This window comes from Heterocephalus glaber, unplaced genomic scaffold (genome assembly GCF_053883595.1).
Source record: "Heterocephalus glaber isolate CG9 unplaced genomic scaffold, H.glaber_assembly_v1.0 deba00000331, whole genome shotgun sequence".
NCBI lineage: Eukaryota > Metazoa > Chordata > Mammalia > Rodentia > Bathyergidae > Heterocephalus > Heterocephalus glaber.
In genome coordinates this window covers 7,893,493-7,915,503 of record NW_028258142.1, presented here as the reverse complement: position 1 = coordinate 7,915,503, position 22,011 = coordinate 7,893,493, and the positions used below count along the sequence as shown (strand labels likewise).

Genomic DNA, 22,011 nt, shown 5'->3' with positions numbered 1-22,011 from the left:
GAACAGCAGTCCAAATATATCTATTAATGATTCATCAGTATCTGTTAAGAATATACTTTCCTATAACTGCTGCACTTAGCACCTATCTTTGAGAATCACTTATCATACCAATTTAGATATTTCTTGAAATTTTTTCTACTTACTCTCTTAAAAACAATTCTCTTTCCCTAATTGTGACACTAATTGAACACTATTTGAAATAATTCAGCAAGATAAGCTTATTAAAGTGAATCTACCAAATATTTTTATGGAGGTATTTTCTTTTCAAGATTTAAACTGAAATTTCATCAGAAGCTATTACATCAGTTTCATATGCTCGGTAAGAGCTAAATGAAAGATAAATACAATTTACTATGATATGTACCCTGAAATAAGGAATATGAATGTAATAGTAGCTCTCTCCTGTCACTGGATCAAAATGAACGAGAAAGAATCTCCATGACTTTCACAACTTATTAGGAAACACCCTGCTGTGCTCAAGCCGCATGAAGAAAACACCATTACCAGCTTATGAGACTTGATCATATGACATATTTGAAGGACAGTCAAGTGCTGAGAATCTTACGTTCTTGAAAGGATGTGAAGAGCATCTGAAATCGGCTGTTTCGACTGCCCTCGTCTGCCCACATGCGGATCACCCCAAGACCTGTGCGGAGCATCACATCATTAGCCACAGTGCTACAGAACTTAGCTTTCAAATCTTCCACAGAACTGCTTCCATCATACACAGCCACAAAATTCCTTTTGCATTCATTGGAATTCTGCATCTCATAGTCCAAGAATCGTAAGTATATCTGTAAAATAAAGATAAAATAATTTCCCCTTTCAAAATATGATTATGGAGCAGAAAGTAGCAGAGAGATCTTCCTTTCTCATTTTGAATCTCACAAGACAGTGTTGATTGCAATCAACCTTATTATTTTTCACTCTGGATAGAAGGAAGCTGTATAAATAAAAAATATTGTTTAATGTATTTTGGCAAATGTTATTATCCTCTTTACTTATATACACCATTTTCTTTAGCTGCGTATTTTGGTTTAAATGATTCTTGTATCTTCCCTTAACTTATTTGGAATTAGTTATTAGTTTTACAAGCTTACACACTGTTTACGTTGGTTAGAAAAAAATCTTTCAAATGTCTATAATAAATTCTTTTAAATTCCATGGATTTTATTTTCAAAAATGTATGGAAAAAAATCATTTGTATTAATACCAAAGGAAAATAAAAACTATCAAAAGACAGTCTCTAACTTCAGTTTGCTTAAATTTTTGAACATAACTACACTATTTAATTTTTAAAGAGGGGCACATTAAAAACTTTTAAAAGACAAAGCAAATCTATAATCATTCTTACCAGAATTACAGTCAAGCCATTTCCCTTAAATCCACATAAACACAAGTTAACATTTAATAAGTAAAAAGTACTACGCAGGTTAAATTCTGTGTTATTTTTTTAAATTCCCAATAATTTTATAATTTTTTATGCTGTTGTAGTCAGATGCGGAAGCTCAGACTCAGAAGGAATAAGCTAGAAATTAGACATGAGGCCTTCCTAATGCCCTAGACCACAATCCTTCCACAATGTCAACCTGCTTCCAACACTCTGATTATTGACCAACAGGCATTGTTTGACTCTGTACCAATGTGTATTCAGAATCATAAGCCATCAATTCAATAAGAGATGTCTATAAAGACATTTGTTCATTCATTAAACAATTTAGCAGTATTCACAACTTGGCCTTTTACTCAGTCATGGGCACATGTCATGGCATTATAGACATAATGGTGAACAACAGAATGAAAATCACTGTTGAAAATAGGCATCAACTAAATCCTGATACCAAGATATTATGTCAAGCTGTGGGCATTATATCAAGAAAAGAAAAAAGAATAAAAGCCTAGGCACTGTCAGAGGGAAATCTAGAATGGTTCTGGAATAACTAAAGGGTACCTTTCACACAGGTTATTTCTAAATGTTCAGCTTTATTTTTAACATGCATGCCTACAGGCTATTTCTTCTTAGATTCATATCTCTTTATGTAACATGGATTTAAAATAAAGATATCCATTCAATTATCCATTCATTTTTCAACTCTTTATATGCATTTTTTTCTTATTTCATATACTACAAATCTCATGAGAAAACTTTTTCCAAGATCTGGAATGTCTACCCCAAATTTAAAATTTCACTATTTCCATTATCTTTAGCCTTCACAATGTTCATAGTGAATTAGGTACTAATCTCTGTTCACTTCACCTTCAAAAGAGTTGTTTTCCATGTCCACTCACACTTAATGACATTTCAACCATCTCCTAACTAGCCTTGATGTTTATGAAGTATAGACTCCCCAGTCCACCTCACAAGCCCAGCCCAGAAGTTAAAAAATAAACCCAGCTCAATCAATGTTAGGTTTCTAAGGAACAAATCTAATAATCACACTCTTTTAATCAAAATTGTTAATTGGCATGTAATTTAAAAATGATAGGCAAAGGGCCCGGGATTTAGCTCAGTGGTTTCAGCGCCCTCCTTGAGAACCCAAGGTCCTGAGTTCGATCCCTGGTACCAAACAAACAAACAAAAATCATAGACGGGCATATATACCTTCTTATAGAAAAAAACACACACTTATTTTGAAAAATGTAATCCTTTATGCCCATGACCTTAGACATGACATCCTCTCTGTTCAGTTTTCTGATTTGTCAAGGTCTCAGTCAATTGTTGGATGCCAATAAAGAATTTCCCACTTCTCCCACACCTCAATCCTAGCAGAAGTTTTCTTTTCATTTTTTTATGCTAAATTATGATTCTGAACATATTTTGAGCTGTTATTCAGGTGGTTCATCACTTTTATTAACTTGTTCTTCTGAACAGTTGGGGTAGTGGTCCATAGATTCACATTCTAAGCATTAAACCATGTTTTACATGTAGCAAGCATTCCATAAAAGTTTGGGAATGGATATACTTGTGAACAACTAGTTAGAAAATCTTTCTTTATTAATTCATTTTTTGTATTTGTCAAATATTTATTGGACATCTACATGCCAGACATTATGGTGCTATAGATAATAATAATTACATAGAATAGCCATTTTCTTATTTATAGGAGAATATTATTGGAAGTAATTCTTGATGATAAAGTGCAGGACTAAGGTATGAAGCAAAAGTACATGACAATATGTTGTGGACTTGTAAAAGCTGAAAATGAAATGTGATGTCAAAAGTGAAGTACTCCTGATATAACATTGGGAAGAAAAATAACAGAAATAGGAAAAAAGTGAATGAAGTTGAGCAACAGTGGAAAACAGTAGAATTTTATTATGCTTTGCCTGGTAACAAAGGTTTCATACACAGGCAATCTGCAGCATTCAGTTGTAAGCTATCCTAAAATTTCCAGTTACTTAGATGATGATTTTAAGTTAACTGCCATGGATATAGTCTCCTGAAACATTCACTCCAAGAAAGCCCGCATGGTCCTCCTGCCCAGGTAATTGCTTTATTATATTCAACCAAAGTCTCAAATATTACCCACATAGTCCATCTGTGATCTGCTCTTCCCAACACAATACTAAGTTGCTGAAATTATACTGAGAATTCCAGAAATAACCAATTTAAGAAAGCATGTATCTGAAAAACATTATATCTTCCATATCTTTGGCAGTTACTCTATTTTGTTTTTCAAATACTCAAACAATTTATCTAAAAAGAAGTGGGTTTTCAGATGACCTTATGAGAACTCTGGAACAAAGAAGACAAAATAACTTGCTCAAGAAAAGTAAGCAAATTGATAGAAGAGCCTTAAATAGGATTAAAATTCTCAACTCTGGTCTTATGTTCTTTTCACCACATGACTCTACCCTCCTGACCAAAGCAAACAAACTGAAAATAGTATAAAAATACAAACTAAAATGTTGGTACAGTTTGACAAACTTGTAAAGTGCAACAAAAAGTTAAACATATTCTAAAACATAGTTTTTCAGCTCTCAAAATAATATACAGTTTAAATTGACATTATACAAATTTACTAATAGGAGAAATAAACATGAGGGTAAATGCCACAGTATATTCCACTATTAGAAGTGTAACGCACAAAAAACTCCTCATTCCAATAGTTTTACAATGATTTAAAAACCAAGTAATCTGCCCACAGAAGAAAAAATATGTGATTAATGTTTGATTACTTCAAGAAAGAAAAATAGTTGATCACCTGATGTTTATCTGGTGAAAGTAATTATTTCAAGTTTCTTACACTACATGCAGAAACATAATTTGAAATGCATAACCTATTATTAGGAAAAAAGTTGCTTGGTATATTGACAGTAACTTTTGGCCTTTCTAATGCATTATTTCATTCAGTTCTCTAATCAACAATGGACACTTGTTATAGTCATTTTAAGATGAAGAAAACTAAAACTTAGAAAAATTAAGAAACTTTTTCAAAGTGACGCAGACATATAAGCAATGAATTGGTACTGCAATCAGATGTACCTGATGTTTGGCTACTCATTGTCAAAATATGAAGCCTCACAGAAAACTTTTAAAAAATCCTCAATGACACTCTTCTAGAAAGAAAGCTACAATATTGAAGGAAATGAAACAAATTGTATCAAAATAACTAATCAAACAAAAAAAGCAAAGCCAACCACTTCTATTTCCTAGAGGGCCTAGGAAACATGTAGAGAATCTAGATGTAAAAGAAACTCATAGATTTTTAAATGTGTCCCTTTGAAATAAATGGCTGTCTTAAAGTTATTTAGAAATAGGATTACTTTATATATGAGTATTGTTACAGTTAGGAAGTCAACTTGCACGCTTTGTCATTTGACAGCTCTAAAGGGTCTGAGGTTTTCATGAGGTGATTATCTTGTATGTGAAGTAAAATGGCTGCTATTGGCATACCTTTTATATTTAAAAGATATTCTTATTAAATAAAATACTATTTATAGGGGAAGTGAACAATTATTATCAGTAAAGTTTATGTAATCAATTCTGAAGCATTTCACAATTTTTAACTTCAATTTTTATATCACATAGTAGAAGAAATAAAATATACCAGTAGAGAATTCTACTAGTGGGCCCAGAGCAGGCAGTGTACAACCTGAAATTTCATTACCCAGAAAAACTGATCAAGCTTTCTCTCATTAGCTCTATGTATGTCACATAAAAACTCTCTATGTATTATTATTGGAATAACCATTCATTAGCTTAAAACTTGTGCCACAATAATGCTAAGAGAAAGAATTATTTAAGGTAGTAAATGAGAAAATTTTTCAGTCCTTCTGCGTAACTCTAGCAAAATAGTCAGATTATAATCTCTTCTCAGTGAATCATTTTGATGTATACTTCCTTTTATTCAATCACAAAGAGTTGGAGCTGACAAGATGATTTATTGAGCAGGACATGGTAAACTTCAAAACATAAGCAATTTGTGGTGATTTCTGTTTTCCAAATCACAATAATGTGGAAGGCTGAATCCTTTATTATATGCAAAGTAAATAAATCTGGCTAACAATTTACTAGGTAATATTTTTACAAACAAAATTTAATACCAACTGCTCAATCTAATCCCTCCTCCCATGTTATGTGCAAAAAATAGATATTGAGGCAGTAACTGAAGACCTGCCAGATAGTTTTCTCCATAAGAATTCAATACACCACAGTGTGAGATGCTGCACATGATTTCAATATTTCTGGATTCTTTTATTAATAAAATCACAGACTAAAAAATATATAGCCCATTGTATGGGCTATGTATATTGTATGTATGTATATTGTGTTGCTATTTATATACATGTGTATACATACATGTATGTATATTGTGTTGCTACTTTACTGGTGACTGGACCTTTCAGGTTTATAATCTCAGGTAGGATATCACGTGAAATTTGGGGCTAGTAACATCCTCTTTATTTGGAAAAGAAAACTAGAATATCATGCTGTTTTCTGAAATCTTAAAATACACATACACACAACCATGAATCCTGGTATTATAATATTAAAATGATTTTCAGGTAGGAATAAAAAAATAACAAAACCTTTTAAGTCCATCTGAGCAGCCCTCTAAATTCTAACAGTAAAAAGAAAAATCTTTTGTTTATAAAAAAATTGAACCATAACATTTTCTTTGGTAGACATCTAGACAGTTAAAATTTTCACTTTATCTAATTTTATTCTCTTTTTGGAGATAAGGATAGGCTTAATCTTCAGAACCTTTAGTGCTTATCACTGTAATCAATTATAGTTATTACCCTTAGTCTATTGCTTTAGTTTTCCATTGCTCCATAACAAATTATCTCAAGTTTAGCAGCTTTAAGCAGCACCTATTTATTATCTCACAGGTCTACATTTTAGAAACACAAAACCCAGATTGGCTGCGTTCTTTGCTAGCTGGAAATCCAGTTTCTTGCAGTTGCAAGACTAAGGTCCTGATGGCTGCTTACCAGGGCTCACCTTTCCTACCAGCAGAGGTTGCCTGGTGCTCTGGTTCTCTGATTGCTCCTTTGATCACGGCTAGAGAAAAACTCTGCTTTTAACAGGCTCATCTGATTAGATTAGGCCAACCTTACCATATTCCTTTGGGTTAAATTCAACTGATTGGCAACCTTACTCAAGTCACAAAAACCTTTGTGAGGAAATTTAACAATCAGATGTCTGTTTTCTCAACTTCACAGTTCCAGGATTGGGATCTAGAAATCTCCGGTGTTTAAAATCCTGCCTTCAGAACTTATCACCATCATATAAGTAATTTTAGCACAACTATACCATAAAAGACTACTGAGTTAGTATATTAGTCAAGATTTATGTTTAACTGATTGTAATTTGACTCAAAATATTTTTGAATTAGGTAACAAATTAAAAGTTAGTTTTAAGTATTAAATGATGGGTAAATAATAAAAGCTCCAGTTTTATTCTCCCTAACCATTAATCACTAAATTACCTTCCTTGGTACAATTTTGAAAGTTTTTTAAATTTACCTCCTATCCTTTCTTACCAAACTTGATCATTTTCCAAAATAGTATGGTTTTATGATATCAAACTGGACCAGGAATCAGGAGATATTGATCTTGTTCCAGCTCTTTTGCTAACTAGCCAAATATTTGAGCAAGTCACTTATCATAGATTCATGGAATTTTGGTTTTGAGAGGACTTTCATATTATCTCTGCCAAGATCACTTGATATTTAATTGTTATGTAAAACCCCTGCCAAACTGCTTGGATTCCTCCTCTGGAATCTCATTTGAACTGCATTATTAAAACAAAAACCTTCCCTATATTAAATTGAAAGCTCTATCTTCCTCGTGTCAAAAATTCTAATAAATTACAGTATGTCTTATTCCTCTTTATATGACAGTCTCTCAAATGTCTGAAGATTGCTACAATGTCATTTCTTCTAGATATACATCAGGTTGGCTTTTCATGAGTTTTAATTGAACAGCAGATATGTTGGCTTGGCACTTGGTAGCTACAGACACCTAGGGTCCGGACATCATACAAGTATAGCTCATATCGTTATAGGATTCGTTCTCCTATCATTCCATTCTGGCTGCTCTTTTCTGGATTAAATTCAGAACTAGACATAAAAATAGCCTTCCACCACACTGCTCTAGAATCTGTATGCAAAATATATGCTCATAGAGTTATATTTCTTCATTACATGGTCAATCCACAGAGAATTCTATTTTTTTAGCTCAACTTATTCATCATTAATGAGATGCTCTATAACAGACATTCTATGTTCATTTAGGATCTTGTTATTCAAATTCTAGGAAACCTGTATTAATTACATTTTAATTAAAGCAGACCACCCATTATTTTTCTAAATAAAGGATATATCAGTATATTTTCTATTTATCAGAAGTTAAGAAACAACGTGTAATTTATATAAATTTTAATAGAGCTCAAGCTACTTAGCAGTTCCATTGTACAACATGGTTCAGTCCTGCCAGGTATTATTCAAATGTTCACCAAGAGCTATGTCAAATTTAACTTGTACTGTGATGGTTTGATCTCGTAAACTGCTGGCAACTCCATAAAAATAGAAAGCCCACATGGTCAGTAATACTTATCTCTTGCTTTTCTCCACAGCATTCAAAGCTACTTCCTGTCCTCTAACCTTTAATTCAGCAGAGAAAGCCTGTCACAATAGAGCCATCTTTGTTCAGCTCTGCAGGCAGCTTCCCCTTTGGGTCAGAGAATGCCAAATTCTATAATAGACAGGTACAGTCAGTATCATTGTTCTGGGGTTATACAAAAGACAGCCTATTTACCAGCTGGAAAATAGAGATGTGTATTCACACTCTCATAAAAACCTTCCACTTACCACTGAAGTGACAAGATGCTGGTTATGGTAGTAAGGTGCCATACACATATTCCCTGCTCACAAAATCTTTTTAAGAATCCTTCATTTATATAGGTTAGGAAGAATGGAAAGCACTTGCATGTCATTCCACAAATTATGTAGGGAAGCACACTAATATGAAATCTAGCTCTGTGATAATCCATGTAGATATTTATGGCTTTATGTTTCCAAAAGCTTTTAAGAAAAAAAAATTATTACGTTTCTCCATAATGCAATTAATATTCTCAAAGACTTGCTGTGATGCAAACAGACCTGCAAGTGTCACAGCTGGAAGCTGGATCACAGTCTCTGATCTCTGTAATCAGAAATGCATGTGCCACTCTCCCCTTAGACATGCAAACCCTAGAGGCAAATTTAAGGTAAAGGCAAAGGTGTTTCCTGAAGTGCCAGCTCCCTCAGAGATGACTCTTTCTCCTCAGCCTGAATATCCCTGTATCTGTCTTTCCCATTTCCTTCCCTGTCTACCAGCATAAGGGTCACACCACTGAGATCTCTGCCACAGCTCTGCTTCAGGCTCTGTTCTGCATTAACCTCCTTGTCCTTTCTTCCCAGGGAAGCACTATACTTTTGAAATGCAAATCCAGCCACATCATTTTCCTGCTTTGCTCTTTCATCTATCACTAATGGGTCTAGAATGAAGTCCAAGTTCTTTGGGGAGGCCCACAGAGTCCTTCAGCTTGATGACTCGCCACACCTTCAGAGTCCTGCTTGATAGGGTCACATGCTATTGCTTCCATTCCTGAAAAATGTGCTCTCTTATGATTCCCTGACACGCAGATGCTGTCCCTGTTCCCGGAGAGCCTTCCTCTACTGCCAACCTGATAAAATACTGTTTCTTAAGCAGATTCTGCCGAGGAGCTGGCTACACTTTGGTTCCATTTCTGATGACCCTGCTAAGTGTGCCTGTATTTTTCCTCACTCCATGTATTCTTATCAACACCTCAGCGATTTTATCCTATTGCTTGGACGCTTTTATTACATATTTGTCTAAGTATTAAGCTAAGAACCTGAGGACAGGGGCCAGCATAGTTTTTATTTCTCTATCATAGTACTTGACATTTTACAGAGCCACTAAAGAAATTAAGTAAATGTTTCAACCTCAGTAAAGTCTACTATGAATCTAATAAATCTGCAATGTTTTGTTGCAATTCTATAACTGAGGAATGAGAATAAAAGGAAAAGAAAAAGTAAATAATCAATACTTAACACCTCCAACAGCTACTGCCATAAATTACTCATCCTCAATGTTTCTTAAGTGAAATCCAAAGCTAGTATGAACATGTTTGCTCTAAAGAAGTGTTTCCTAAGTAGTTATCTGAGCCTGCATTTGCCTCATACTGTATTGTGTGATCCATACATTTCAAATTTTGTAGTGTATTACAGCATAAAATCAGGGTAATCAACATGAAGTATAGATTTTCAGTATTATGAAAATAATCAGAAGCGTTAGTAATGCTGACCACAAATTTTCCTATTATAATCCCAAGAAACTTTTCGCCGGCAGTTGCAAAGTGACCGTCTCCTTCAGATGGGTGCACTGTTTCCCAAATCCTCTTCCTGCGGCCCCTCCCCTTGTCTCATCAGAATTCTGTATTCCAGAGATACACGATTCTGTAATTCCTGGCCATTTCTTTCATAGATATGTTTTAGGTTAAAAAAATACTACAGACACTGATGAAAGGGCATAAATGTAATTAAGCTTATAACTTTTGCTCCTGCCTAACATTTCAACCTCTTTTTCCAAAAAAACATAGACCTGGTTTTAGAGTTTCTCAACTAGGTTATAAAATGATTTCTTCACCACGCTCTGCATATTGTAGTACATGGCACACAAAGTTAGACCAGACGGGGGAAGACAAGTTGCATTGCAAAACCAGAATAAAATGAGACCTTAGGATTGCACTCTGAGATGTCTGAGGCATGGCCAGACATTGCTTCAGAGCCATGTGCAATCTAGACTTTCCCAAGTCAACCCTCAGGCTGTTTCATCTTGAGACTCACCTTGGACCGTGGAGGGGCTCGGATGTACCACTTGCAATCCACAGCCTCACTGGCAGAGGCTTTGCCTTCCTTCAAAATTTGTACGGACTCCACAATGCCTTCTGGGCCACCCATCTCAAACTCACATGCTAAAGAACAAAATAGCAAACAATACACAAAAATGGAGCTGGAATAATAAGCCAAAAGTATATTTTACAGCAGGAAACACACATCTCTGAACATTATTAAATATCTATGTTACCAACCTGGTAATGGTTTCAAAACTCCAAGGTCCTTAAAGTCAGGATCTTCAAAAATTGAGAAAAAAGACAATTAGTCCTAGTCTGCCTTTGTTATTTACAATGATGTTGAATAACATATCATCAAATTATCCAGGAATCATCCTAAGAAGCTCATTAAGGGAAAGAAAAATATACAATAAAAAGTGCTTGGAAATGTCAGAACAAAGTGTTACGTGACATAGTATCGCCACTCTTTTCTTCTCTATACAAAAAATAAGTATTAAAATCTTCCAATGCCTTTCCTGCATCTCATCATCAAACACAAATCTCATTCTTTACCTATAACTTCATATTGAGCAATCAATGTTTTTTTACAATGCATCCATAGGTAATTCAAGGTTTGAGTCAATTGGCCTGCATTTATAAGTTTACTGCCTTCGTGCATACATTTGGGTCTGTGTGTTCTATGTATAATTTTTTGTCTGACTCTAATGATTCTATAAATTGTCAAAACCACTTTTTGTCTGTAATATTGGAGGTACACAGTTAAGGAGTAAAATTTGGGGTTCCTCTCCTCTGGTGGATTGAACTGTCCTGTTTTCATGAAATTGTCATTTCGCACATGCTGGCTCTCACAGTTTTCCCCCACTTTCCTACTTTGTTAACTCAGCATTTACCCTTTCCTGCCTTCCTCTCAGTGGCTTCAATCGCAGGCCTCTCTCCTCTAATTACCGAAGCATTTCAGGGAACATGCATTTCACTGTGTGCAGCGGAAGGATCCCACCTGTTTTAAGCCCAAAATGGTGGTTTCATTACAGTATTGTGGAATTGATTTTACTTTGGGTATGCAGCTCCGGAAATAAAAAGGTGACCTGTAAAAGGATGTTTGAGAAAGTATTCTTCATACAGAGACAGGATATACACAGTTTTCTTGACTTTTTCCATGGTCCTGTTATTTTGGACACTTAGAAATCACATATAATGGTAATTATATGTAATATAATATACGGTAATAATGATGTCGAGAGACACTCTTGTGAGAAAATGCTAACTCGGATCATAAGCAGAATGGAAATGTGAAGCACTGTCAATTGTTTGTGATATCATTGAGACACTGTGTTAACCTGTTTTGCACCTGCAATTCTCTGCTCTCTTTTCCTTTTTGAAACAATGTAGGTCATTATGGCCCCACTTTAAATTGGATTTCCTTTCCCACCTATGGGTGGGTAAAGGCATCAATGGCTATGATATATCATTGGATGTACATAGTATGCAATTTAAAAATGATTGTGAAACAAAAGGATATTACTATAGTATTAGCTATAAATTACAAGTCTTACAGAGTTAGAAATATTTTGTGAGACACTGTTCAGAAATGATCTAGGACTGTGGAATGAAAATAGAGCACTCTTTCTAGAGGGAGTTAGCTCCAGGTACTAAGACCATGTCAACTCATATGTATTACAAGTGTGCCTCTTTATGTGTCTGTGTACACAGATGCAATAATTGTGAAAACACAGGCTCAGTGTCTTATTTTCATTATCTTTGTGAAAGAGTGGCTTCTGTTATTGGCTTTTGTTTTGTCAAAGAGTGATGTGCACTAATTTGTCAATACTGAGCATTCTGGATCAGCCATGCTATAATCTACTTATACAACTGTATGTACTGTTTATTGTAGAACACTCTTAAGATAGATTCATAAGTTTTGAATCAAGAAATAAATTCCTATCAATAAATGTTTTGAAACAATTCTTTTACTTTTGAGGAAAAATAAAAGATAAATACCTACAAGGAATGTCCATTGAAAACACAGAAATGAGGACAGATATAAATAAAATTTGGACCAAGATACTTCTTAGTAGGAATTTCTCTCCATATAAATCAATGAGTATTTGATCACTGTTTCAAAAATGCAAGTTTAATAACTAATTGTGTATAAGAAAGAACTTTATGTGGTAACCCTTAAGCGTATTATTAGAATTAAAGAGACCACTCATATTTTCTTTTTTTTCTTCAGTACTGAGGATTGAGCTCAGGGCCTTTGGACTGGGTTATATCTCAAACATATTTTTAATTTTTGATACTGGGTCTTACTAAATCATTAAGTTGCTCATCCAAGGCTGAAACTTATGACCCTCCTGCCTCAGACCCCTGAATGCTGGGATTAAAGGAATGCAAAACCATATCTGGTTTGCTTATTTACACTGAGCTACAAGAAGAGCCCTCTTTTTTTGTTTTGAGATAGGGTCTTGGTAAACCACTAAATTTGTTTGCTCATCTCAAGTATTGAGATTTTTATTATTCACTGTTTCTTTACTATTTAGCCTACTGCTTAATTACATGTATTATTAATATTATCACTTTTTATTAGGATATTTTAGCTGTACATGGCTGTTCCTGTAATATTTTGTGGAAATGTAGTTGGCATTCTCTTGTTTAGTTTGGAAGCTAACAGTTGTCATTTTTATAACTCATGCCAGACAATTTTGCGAGAAATGCCAGTTATGGGAAATGAAAATTTATTTTTGTCTTTGTATTAATAGTGATAGTACGAGGACATAAAAAAAATTAGGGAAAAATGTTTTTACAATTTATTTATATTAACCACCAGTAATACCATAGTAATAGATGGCCATGTGACCTGCAGAAACAAAAATATTTTTGAAACAACTTAAATTGAATTTAAGTGTACAAAGTTTGATTGGTAGTCTGAGGTTATTTGGGGTCAATGACATAAATTACTATACAGATTATAATTAAGTTGGATTTAATAACTAGTACTGTAATCTCTAGATGTCTCCTCACATCTATTCTACACAAAACCACCTGAATAAATTTTTGAAAATACAAGTCAAATTATGGTACCCGCCTGGTTTTCCCTTGCTCTCAGAATGAGATTACAACTCTTTGAGCTCTTGTTCCTGACTGCCAAGCCCTATGGTGCTCAGCTTTGCTTTCTCCTTTGCATTCACATGGGTCCAGTTCTGCCTCAAAGACACTCAAGGCTGCTGCACGTGGAGCATTTTGAACTTGTTCTTTTACATGGCTACAATACTTTTCCTCCAGGTATTTGTGTAACTGGGTTTTTTCCCCATTCATCAGTTGCGAATGGCCTTTAAATCCTCTAAAGCACCACTGTCTCCGTTTTTTTCCCTCTCCCCTTACTGGTTCTTATTACAGTTTGCAATCATGTTATTATTATTTTTTTTTTACCTTTTACTAACCATTTATTCTCACCTTTCCTTAACAAAATCCACTCTATAAGGGACCTATATCTCTTGATCCCTTCTCTATTCAGGATGTATTGCACAGTAGGTGAAAAATAAATGTTACTGAATTAAACATAGTTCTCTGTATATAGAAAAACAGTTAAATTTACTCTGAGTTGATTTTCCTGTATATTTGATTTCCTGTATATTAAGCAAGACCTTTTACTCATACTTTTTCAATCCACAGGATTTCACAGTAAGTATATCACAGGGGACAGTGTATCAGAGGCCAGCCAGCACACAGCTACACTCTGTTGCCCAGCCTTCCTACACTTGCAATTGACCACATCACAGTTCTGGTAGATCAACTGAGGACAAAAGGGTGAAACTGCAGGTCAGGCTCATAAAAACTCCTAGAAAACAATCCATTCTTTCTAGCATGGTTAATTTTTAAAACAACACATGTATGTCAAAAATGAAAGACTTCATCAACTTCACTTCCCAGATGAATATGCAGAGCACAAAGAACCTCTTTCTTGACTCAAATTAGACTTTACAGGAGCAGGTAATCAATTATTTGAAATTGCTGCTATTTTAGATTTTTAAAAATATTATCACCACCCTTGTTTTCCTAACTTTAGAGCTATCCCTTTCATGGAATCTAAAGAGTAAACTATTTTCACTGTAATAGTAAAATACTATTTGTTCTATGGAACTTTTCTTTTCTCAAGAAAGCATGCATCTTTCACCATACACTAAACTAAAATCTAAGAGGATTAAAGATCTAAATATTAAAACAGAAACACTAAACTTGCTGGAAAATAAGTTAGGTAGAACTCTTGAAGACATTGGCATAGGAAAAGACTTTATGAACAAATCCTCAGTAGCATGGGAACTAGCACAAAGAGTCAACAACTGGGATCTCATCTTATTAAAAAGCTTCTGCACTGCAAGAGAAACCACCAACAGAGCTAACAGACAACCTACAATGTGGGAAAAAAATTTTACCAAGTGTTCCTCAGACAAAAGTCGACTATCTAGAATATATAAAAAACTAAAAAAAACCTCAGACCCCCCAAATATAAAGACCCAATTCAAAAATGGGCATCTGAAATGAACAGACATTTCTCAGACAAAGAAGTAAAGACAGCAAATAAACATATGCAAAAATGTTCAACATAACTTGTCATTGGAGAGATGCAGATGAAAACAACTCTGAGATTCCACCTCACCCCAGATAGAATGGCTGCTATCATGAAATCAACCAATAACAAATGTTGGCGGGGCTGTGGGGAGAAAGGAACCCTTCTCCATTGTTGGTGGGAGTGCAAACTGTTGCAACCACTGTGGAAATCAGTATGGAGATACCTCAAAGAACTAGGATTAGAAGTCTCATTTGACCCAGCTATTCCTCTGGTGGGTATCTTCCCAAAAGAATTAAAAGCATCATACCACAGTGATACATGCTCACCCATGTTTATAGTGGCACAGTTTGTAATAGCTAAAACTTGGAAACAAAAACAGCCCAATTGCCCATCAACTGGAGACTGGATTAAGAAGATGTGGTTTTTTTATAAAATGGAGTACTACCCAGCCATAAAGAACAAGAAACTAGAGACATTTATAGCTAAGTGGATGCACATTGAGGCCATACTCCTAAGTGAAATAAACAGGACACACGTGTAAATACCAGTTTCTCTGGTGTGAAAAACTAAAAGTGTAAATAAGGGTCAAAATGTATAATTGATATTGTGAAATAGGAAGAAAAGGTCTAAAGGAGTAAGGGAAGTGGGAGGTGTAGGGGAAAGGAAAGAAGGGAAAAGAAAAAATACGAGAAAAGAAAAAAAATGGAAACAAAGTCTTGGTAAATAGGGAAGGGTGGAGGGGGTGAAGGGAGGGGAGGGAAATGAGAAAAACTAAGAACTAAGATACATCATGTAAAGGTACAAGATGCCAATGATGAATGTAACTGTATTGTATACCAAAAATGTACCAATAAACTTAATGAAAAAAAAAAAGAATGCATCCAAAATGTTCCAGGCTTTATGGTACCTGTGAACTTACAAACATTGTTGTAGCTAATGAAGAATTTGCTTGTGTTTTCAAGACTATTCTAAGGTGCAGAGCTTTTGGCTATAAATAATGAGAATTTTCAGAGACTGGTTCAGTTTGCTCTCAGTGATTTTACAGGATACTTACTGCCTGTTTTCAATTCTCTGTAGTATAACCCTTGGACCCCACTATGATCCAAATGCTGTTGTTTTGAAATTTCATAATTTCTCTTGACTTGACATGGAATCACAGAAAATATTAAGTATATTTTGTGCTTTATTTCATGAATGCCTCTATTCTTATATGGATGTATTTATCTATGTAGTTTGAAATCTTTTATAAATGTTTAAATGCCACTTAAAATGTAGAAATTGAAAAACTTTATTATACTTTTCTTTAAATAAAAGAAAATATATTTCTACTGTATTTATTTTGTGGAGAATGATGGACATTTGTCTTAGGAAAAGGAGATTAATTAAGAGTCCTTTATCCCCCGTTAGCTATACTACCAATTTAAAGGGGCAAAAAGTAGATCATACTGTCATTTCAAATAGATTTCTTACGTATGAGACAGAAAAATATATTCCAAATAAAATGAGAAAAATTATAGACAAAAATGAAAATATAACAAAATCTACCTTTCAATTAACTTTATGGATGTTAATAGTTGACTTTATTAGAATTTAGATAGAAAAGAATTTTGTGATAATTTTATTCTGACAGTTTGATCACAAAGTTATATTAAGACAAGGACTGGGGCTGTAGCTCTGTGGCAGAGCACACACTGAGCAGATATGAGGTCTTGGGTTCAATTCTTCAGCAGTGAAAAAAAAATTTAGGACAAATAATTAAAAGTTCTGAAAAATATAACTAGATTTTTAAATGCAGATATCATTACCTCTTTAAAAGACAAGCATCACTTTCAAGTTAAAACTAGCCAGTAAAAGCATCTTACAGGGTATGCTATTGCATTGCTTTGCCTGAGAAGCACACATAGAGCTGAAAGACTAACAGCAATTTTTACCAGCCATTGCTGAATCCCTACTTGGTTCCAGGAAGGAAGCCAGTAAAAGAAACCAGGAAATGACCACATTCCAATCAAACAGTTGTTTGTGGTCTGAAAGTTTTAGCTTAAACAGGAAGTCAGGGTTGATAAATTCCCTGCAATGTTACTTTTATCTAACCAATTGATGTATGTACAGACAACATTAGACTTCCTTATTTTACCTAACTTGGTTCAATGTCAGAATGAACCAATCCTCAAAGATCATCTTATGTAAATGCTTGGCACAAGACAAAGTGGAGACGAAATATTTAAATTTTTGGATCAATTTCAGATTCAATGGATTGTAATAGAACTTCTGGGTTGACATTTGTGTTGATAGTGCCAGAGCAATGAGGGATAAAACTACAGATGCCTCAACAATCAGGACAGCAGGGCCAAACCTTAGTATCTAGTGTTCATTGCATAATTCACTGCAGTGCATTTTCAGGGTAAAAAAAGAAAAAAGTCATTAAAATCTCCTTGATGAAGCACAAAAACTATTTTTAATATCTAGAATCTTTAATGTCTTGATAGTCTATAGGATGAACTCTTATATATGAATAAGGCACTTTTGCTGCAGACTGACTTCCACGATAGTTTTCTTAGGAAAAGCACTTTTGCAACTGTTTTAATTATAAGCTGAATTGCTTGTTTTTTCATGGAGCATTTCTGTTTGAAAGACACACTATAATAATTCAGCTTTGGATATTTGGCAGACATTTTCTTGAAAAGTGAACAAAATTAATCTGTTAACTTTAAGGAAAACAACTGAAAATATTTGTTGCCAATAATAAAATTTAAGCTTCAAGTCAAGAAAATGTTGTTGCCACAGTGCACTTGACAGTTTCCCAAACTTAGAAACTTTTAAATTGAGATTGATATGAGTAGCTATGATTTTTGATATTACATAAAGAAATGTGTCAACATTTGGATCTTCTGCTTAATAATGATGCCCAAACTGCCAAAGGAAGAATGTATGACCTTAAAACAATCCTGCATGGAAAGGTCATTTGAACAGGAAAATGCATTGATGAATTTTAATAAAAAATATTTAAAAATTCATTGATGTAGTTTCACAGTGCTTATTACAACTAACTATTAAAAACCTGCTTCTTGCTGAAATTTGGTGTAGTATGAAAGAACAGGTGTTGTTATTTGAAAATTTACTAACATAATCTCCACTTTATGAACTATGTAGCCCTGTGAGACTGCATGCTCATCACCTACTTCTACCAAAATAACATATAAAAAGATTTAAAGCATTCACAGATGTGAGATTTCAGTCATCTTATTTTAAGCCAGATATTAAATTTACAAAATGAAAAATGTTGCCAGCCAGGTGTGGTGGTGCATGCCTGTAATCCAAGTGCTCAGAAGGCTGAGGCAGGAGGGCTGCTGTGAGTTCAAAGCCAGCCCAGGCTACATAGTGAGTTTCACGACAGCCTGAACTACATAGTGAGACCCTGTCCCCACTCCCCAAAAATGTCACTCTTCTAAAGAGTATTTTAATGTTTATTAAGGCTTTAATAGTATTTGATTCTTTAATTAAGTATGCTATAAATTTTAACACTTACAGTGTTAATTAATTCTTATCACGATTCTGGCTGCAAACTAAATTGGATGAGAACCAAATCAAATTTCCCTATAAGGTCAACACTGAACCTAACCACTGAAGTTGATTGGGTTCTCATCCAATTTGGCTTGTGGCCAGAATCGTGAAAAGAATTAAGTTCGTGAACTGAGGTACTGCTGTAATTGATTTACTGGTATATTTTATATGAATTAATAAATAGCTCTTTAAAATGTTCTCAGTTTAAGTGGATAATATGACAAATATTGATTGCTACAGTTACTTAGAGAAAGCTCTTTGTGGTCTGCAATAATTCTGAGGAGGGAAAATTTGTTTTAAGACCCACAAGCTTCAGAACTTCTGCTCTTACCAAGCCTGCCTTTGTACCATAGGTATCTTCTTTCCATAAAGCTCTAGGTTATAACTTTTTAACAGGTAGAAAGTCTGAATCCAGCCTGGCAATTTAGTGATTTAGCAATATCCTGTCTCAAAATAAAAAATTAAAAAGAGCTGGAATATATCTCAGTGCAAAGGCCATGGTTTCAATCCTCAGTACCAAAACAACAACAAAAAAATAGCATTACAAATGAATCAAATTTTTATGAGGCACACAGCTTCTTAAATATTGTACACAAGTGAAAAGAATACAAGTTTAAAATAAATCTACATAACTAAAACAATGATTGTTTTGCTTTATCAAATTTAATTAATAAATTACTTGAATTTAGCTAGATTCGTGAAAACTGTTACTGTAATAACAAATACATACGAGATATTATTTTAATCACTTTAAAAGTAGTAAATCCTTCATTGTGTGACACTGATATGAGGTATTTCACAATATTATGCCTATTTTACAGCTGAGGAAGCAGGTACAGATTGATTCAGTAACTATATCCATAAATTTGTAAAAAGAAAGTGACTAAGTGTATTCATAAGTGTAACCGGTCATCTTAAAACTTGTAAGTAGAAAGTAACTTGATTACAGATGCACAACACTCAGAGTGCCATCTGGTCTTCTCAACCTGTCTGAACTTTCCTCTGGGCTATTCTAGGCTCTTCCCTGAACTCAAACTGAGATGATATAAAACTATTTTATGTAAAAAAGTGATAACACAATTTTTTGGATATGGGAAAATAAGTTTCAGGATGATGTTGAAGTATGGTTAAAACATACAAAGATACCTCAAAAATAAATTTTAAAAATATAAAGATAGATATTTTCCATTTGTTTTACAAAGGAATAAATTAGAACTGTACAGTGAAACTTAACTATGAGATGGGGTATGTGTTGGAGGCTCCCACTGGGAAGCAAGTATTTATGCATGTGTGGTGGTACGGAGGGTGTACACTCAACTGCCTCTGACATCCTTTCCACCCCAAAGCCCCAGCGATGCTGAGATTAGCTCTTCTGTGCATATGATAACTTTAGGTTCAAAGCAAATTTTTTCAAGTTTACAAATTGCAGCAAATATTCAGACAATTCTCTTATTTTAGACTTGTTGATAGAATGGGTATTGGAAGTGGATGAAAGAGAAAAACAACTCAGGGGAAATATTTACTTCTTTAATTTCAATGAATAGATTCCTTGATTTGGGAATTGACTTAATTCTCTACCTATTATCTCATCTACACACATTCTCATAGGTACATATTTACAATCTGACTCTGGAAAAATTCTTTTTCTAAATCTAATCATTGGTCCTCAGGATTCCTTGATTACTACTATCTAGCAGCAGTTACCATGTTAATTATCTTCTCATCCACTAATAGTGAATATACATTCTGTTATCTACATCCTTTCAGAGGATAAACCTGACAAAGTAATTTCTCAACTAAATATAAAACAAAAACTCTTTAATTACTTCCTACTCTACTCATTCTTACCTGTCCTCATTCAATTCCCAGATGCAATTCCTTAGACAAGAGATCCCCAGTGTCCACATCCATATCTCCTGCTCGGTTTCCAAAGCCCTATAATGTCTGTGGATACATCTTTATTGAAACAGCTCTTGCACTCAAACTAATTGCACAATAAACAGCCAGTTTCTTAGTTCCATTATTTTGTGTTTACCTGCAGCCTCACAGAGTTCTCTTTGCTTCTTACTCAAGATTGAAAACCATGAGGTTTACAGTTTTTTAAATTGGCTGATTAAATTTAAAATATTGTTATAAAAATCAAGAGCAAAAATCTTCATGGCATAGTACTAAAATAGGTTGCATAATCATATTATTTTAATAATTTGATTTTCGTACCTCTCATCTTCAAACAGCATTACTTTAGCATTAAATTCATAACACAATGCTTAAAGCCTCTTTTAATCATTTATTGTTTGCTCTGTACAAGAGATTGGTAATTATAGCTTCTTATTTTGAGTTTTTCTTCCTAATGATTTTATTGGAGTTATGGATTTCTTTTTTTTTTTTTTTTTTTTTTTGGTACTGGGGATTGTGAGGCAGGCGGTGGAACCACTGAGCTAAATCCCTGGCCTATGGAGTTATGGATTTATGAATCATAACGTTTTCCTAGGTTAGCATAAAATGCATTCATACATATATTTAAGAAGTCAAAACTTACTGGATTAACAGGAAAGTTGTTTTTAAGGCATTTAAATATTGACATTTGCATAGCTTCTATAGCTTTTTTGTTCCCTTTATTTGTTTTATTTAGCTGAAATATATAAAGTTTCATCATGGTTCCTGCATTCATATTCTAAGTAGGTTGAGAAAATATAGCTACTTTGATATCATTGGCATCCAGAAGCTGGACTTCATTTGGATTCCCACTAAATAGATTTTACAAAGATTATTCAATATTCCCAGTATTATTCCATAGAGTAAAACATGCCAATTTATTACACATAATAAAGAAAAACCCTAGGAAGAAGAAATCATAAAGAGGCAGAAACAAAATGATAAACACAAAAACAAACAAAATAACAACAGGAAGTAGATTTTCCAAAAACTGGATAATCCTTCTTAATTTTCTCAGAATGCCCTTGTTCACTCAGCCCCTCAGTACAATTTAGATTGAATGGGATTGAAAGCAAGGAGTCCTGCTGAACCAGTTTTTCAGTAGCACTGGTTTACCAGGACATTTAGGGCTGCACCACTGTGATGCCAGTGCTGTGAGTGACTTATATACCTGTGCTGTCCTCTTTCTCCCAACTGCTCCACATTAACCCTTTCTACAATATTCATTCATTCTCACTGACATGCACAAAGAGTGGTGCAGTAAAGAAGGAGAGGGAAGAACTGCCAACCACAGAGGGTTTTAGAGTTGGTGGAAATTGTAGCAAATGCACAAGACTAGGTCTGAGGTTTATACCTGAAGAGCGAGGGCAGAAAGGAGCTTTCCATGAGAAGGGAGTGAGTGTCCAGGAGCAATTAAGTGCACTGCTTCAGAAGGTAGAAAGCAGGTATGGCACAGCAGCAATGGAGAGTGACCTGCCTCTGACACAGCAGACTGGCAAGTCATGGTGACACGTCAGGTTACTGTGAGTGTGACAGTGTGTTATGAGTTGCCAATATCCTTTTCTATCCCATTTATGTCACC

At 34.4% G+C, this 22,011-nt stretch overlaps 1 protein-coding gene across 3 annotated transcripts in view; it reads right to left on the bottom strand.

The window, feature by feature from the left end:
• Neto1 (neuropilin and tolloid like 1) overlaps nucleotides 1-22,011 on the bottom strand; it is a 114,969-nt gene that overhangs the window by 33,812 nt on the left and 59,146 nt on the right. For all 3 annotated transcript variants that reach the window (XM_004861962.3, XM_004861963.4, XM_021242163.2), the window contains exons 5-7: nucleotides 10,604-10,645; nucleotides 10,359-10,486; nucleotides 566-794 (exon numbers count right to left, since the gene is read on the bottom strand). In XM_004861962.3, coding sequence (XP_004862019.2) covers nucleotides 566-794; nucleotides 10,359-10,486; nucleotides 10,604-10,645 — 399 coding nt within the window. The remainder of the gene's footprint in view (nucleotides 1-565; nucleotides 795-10,358; nucleotides 10,487-10,603; nucleotides 10,646-22,011) is intronic.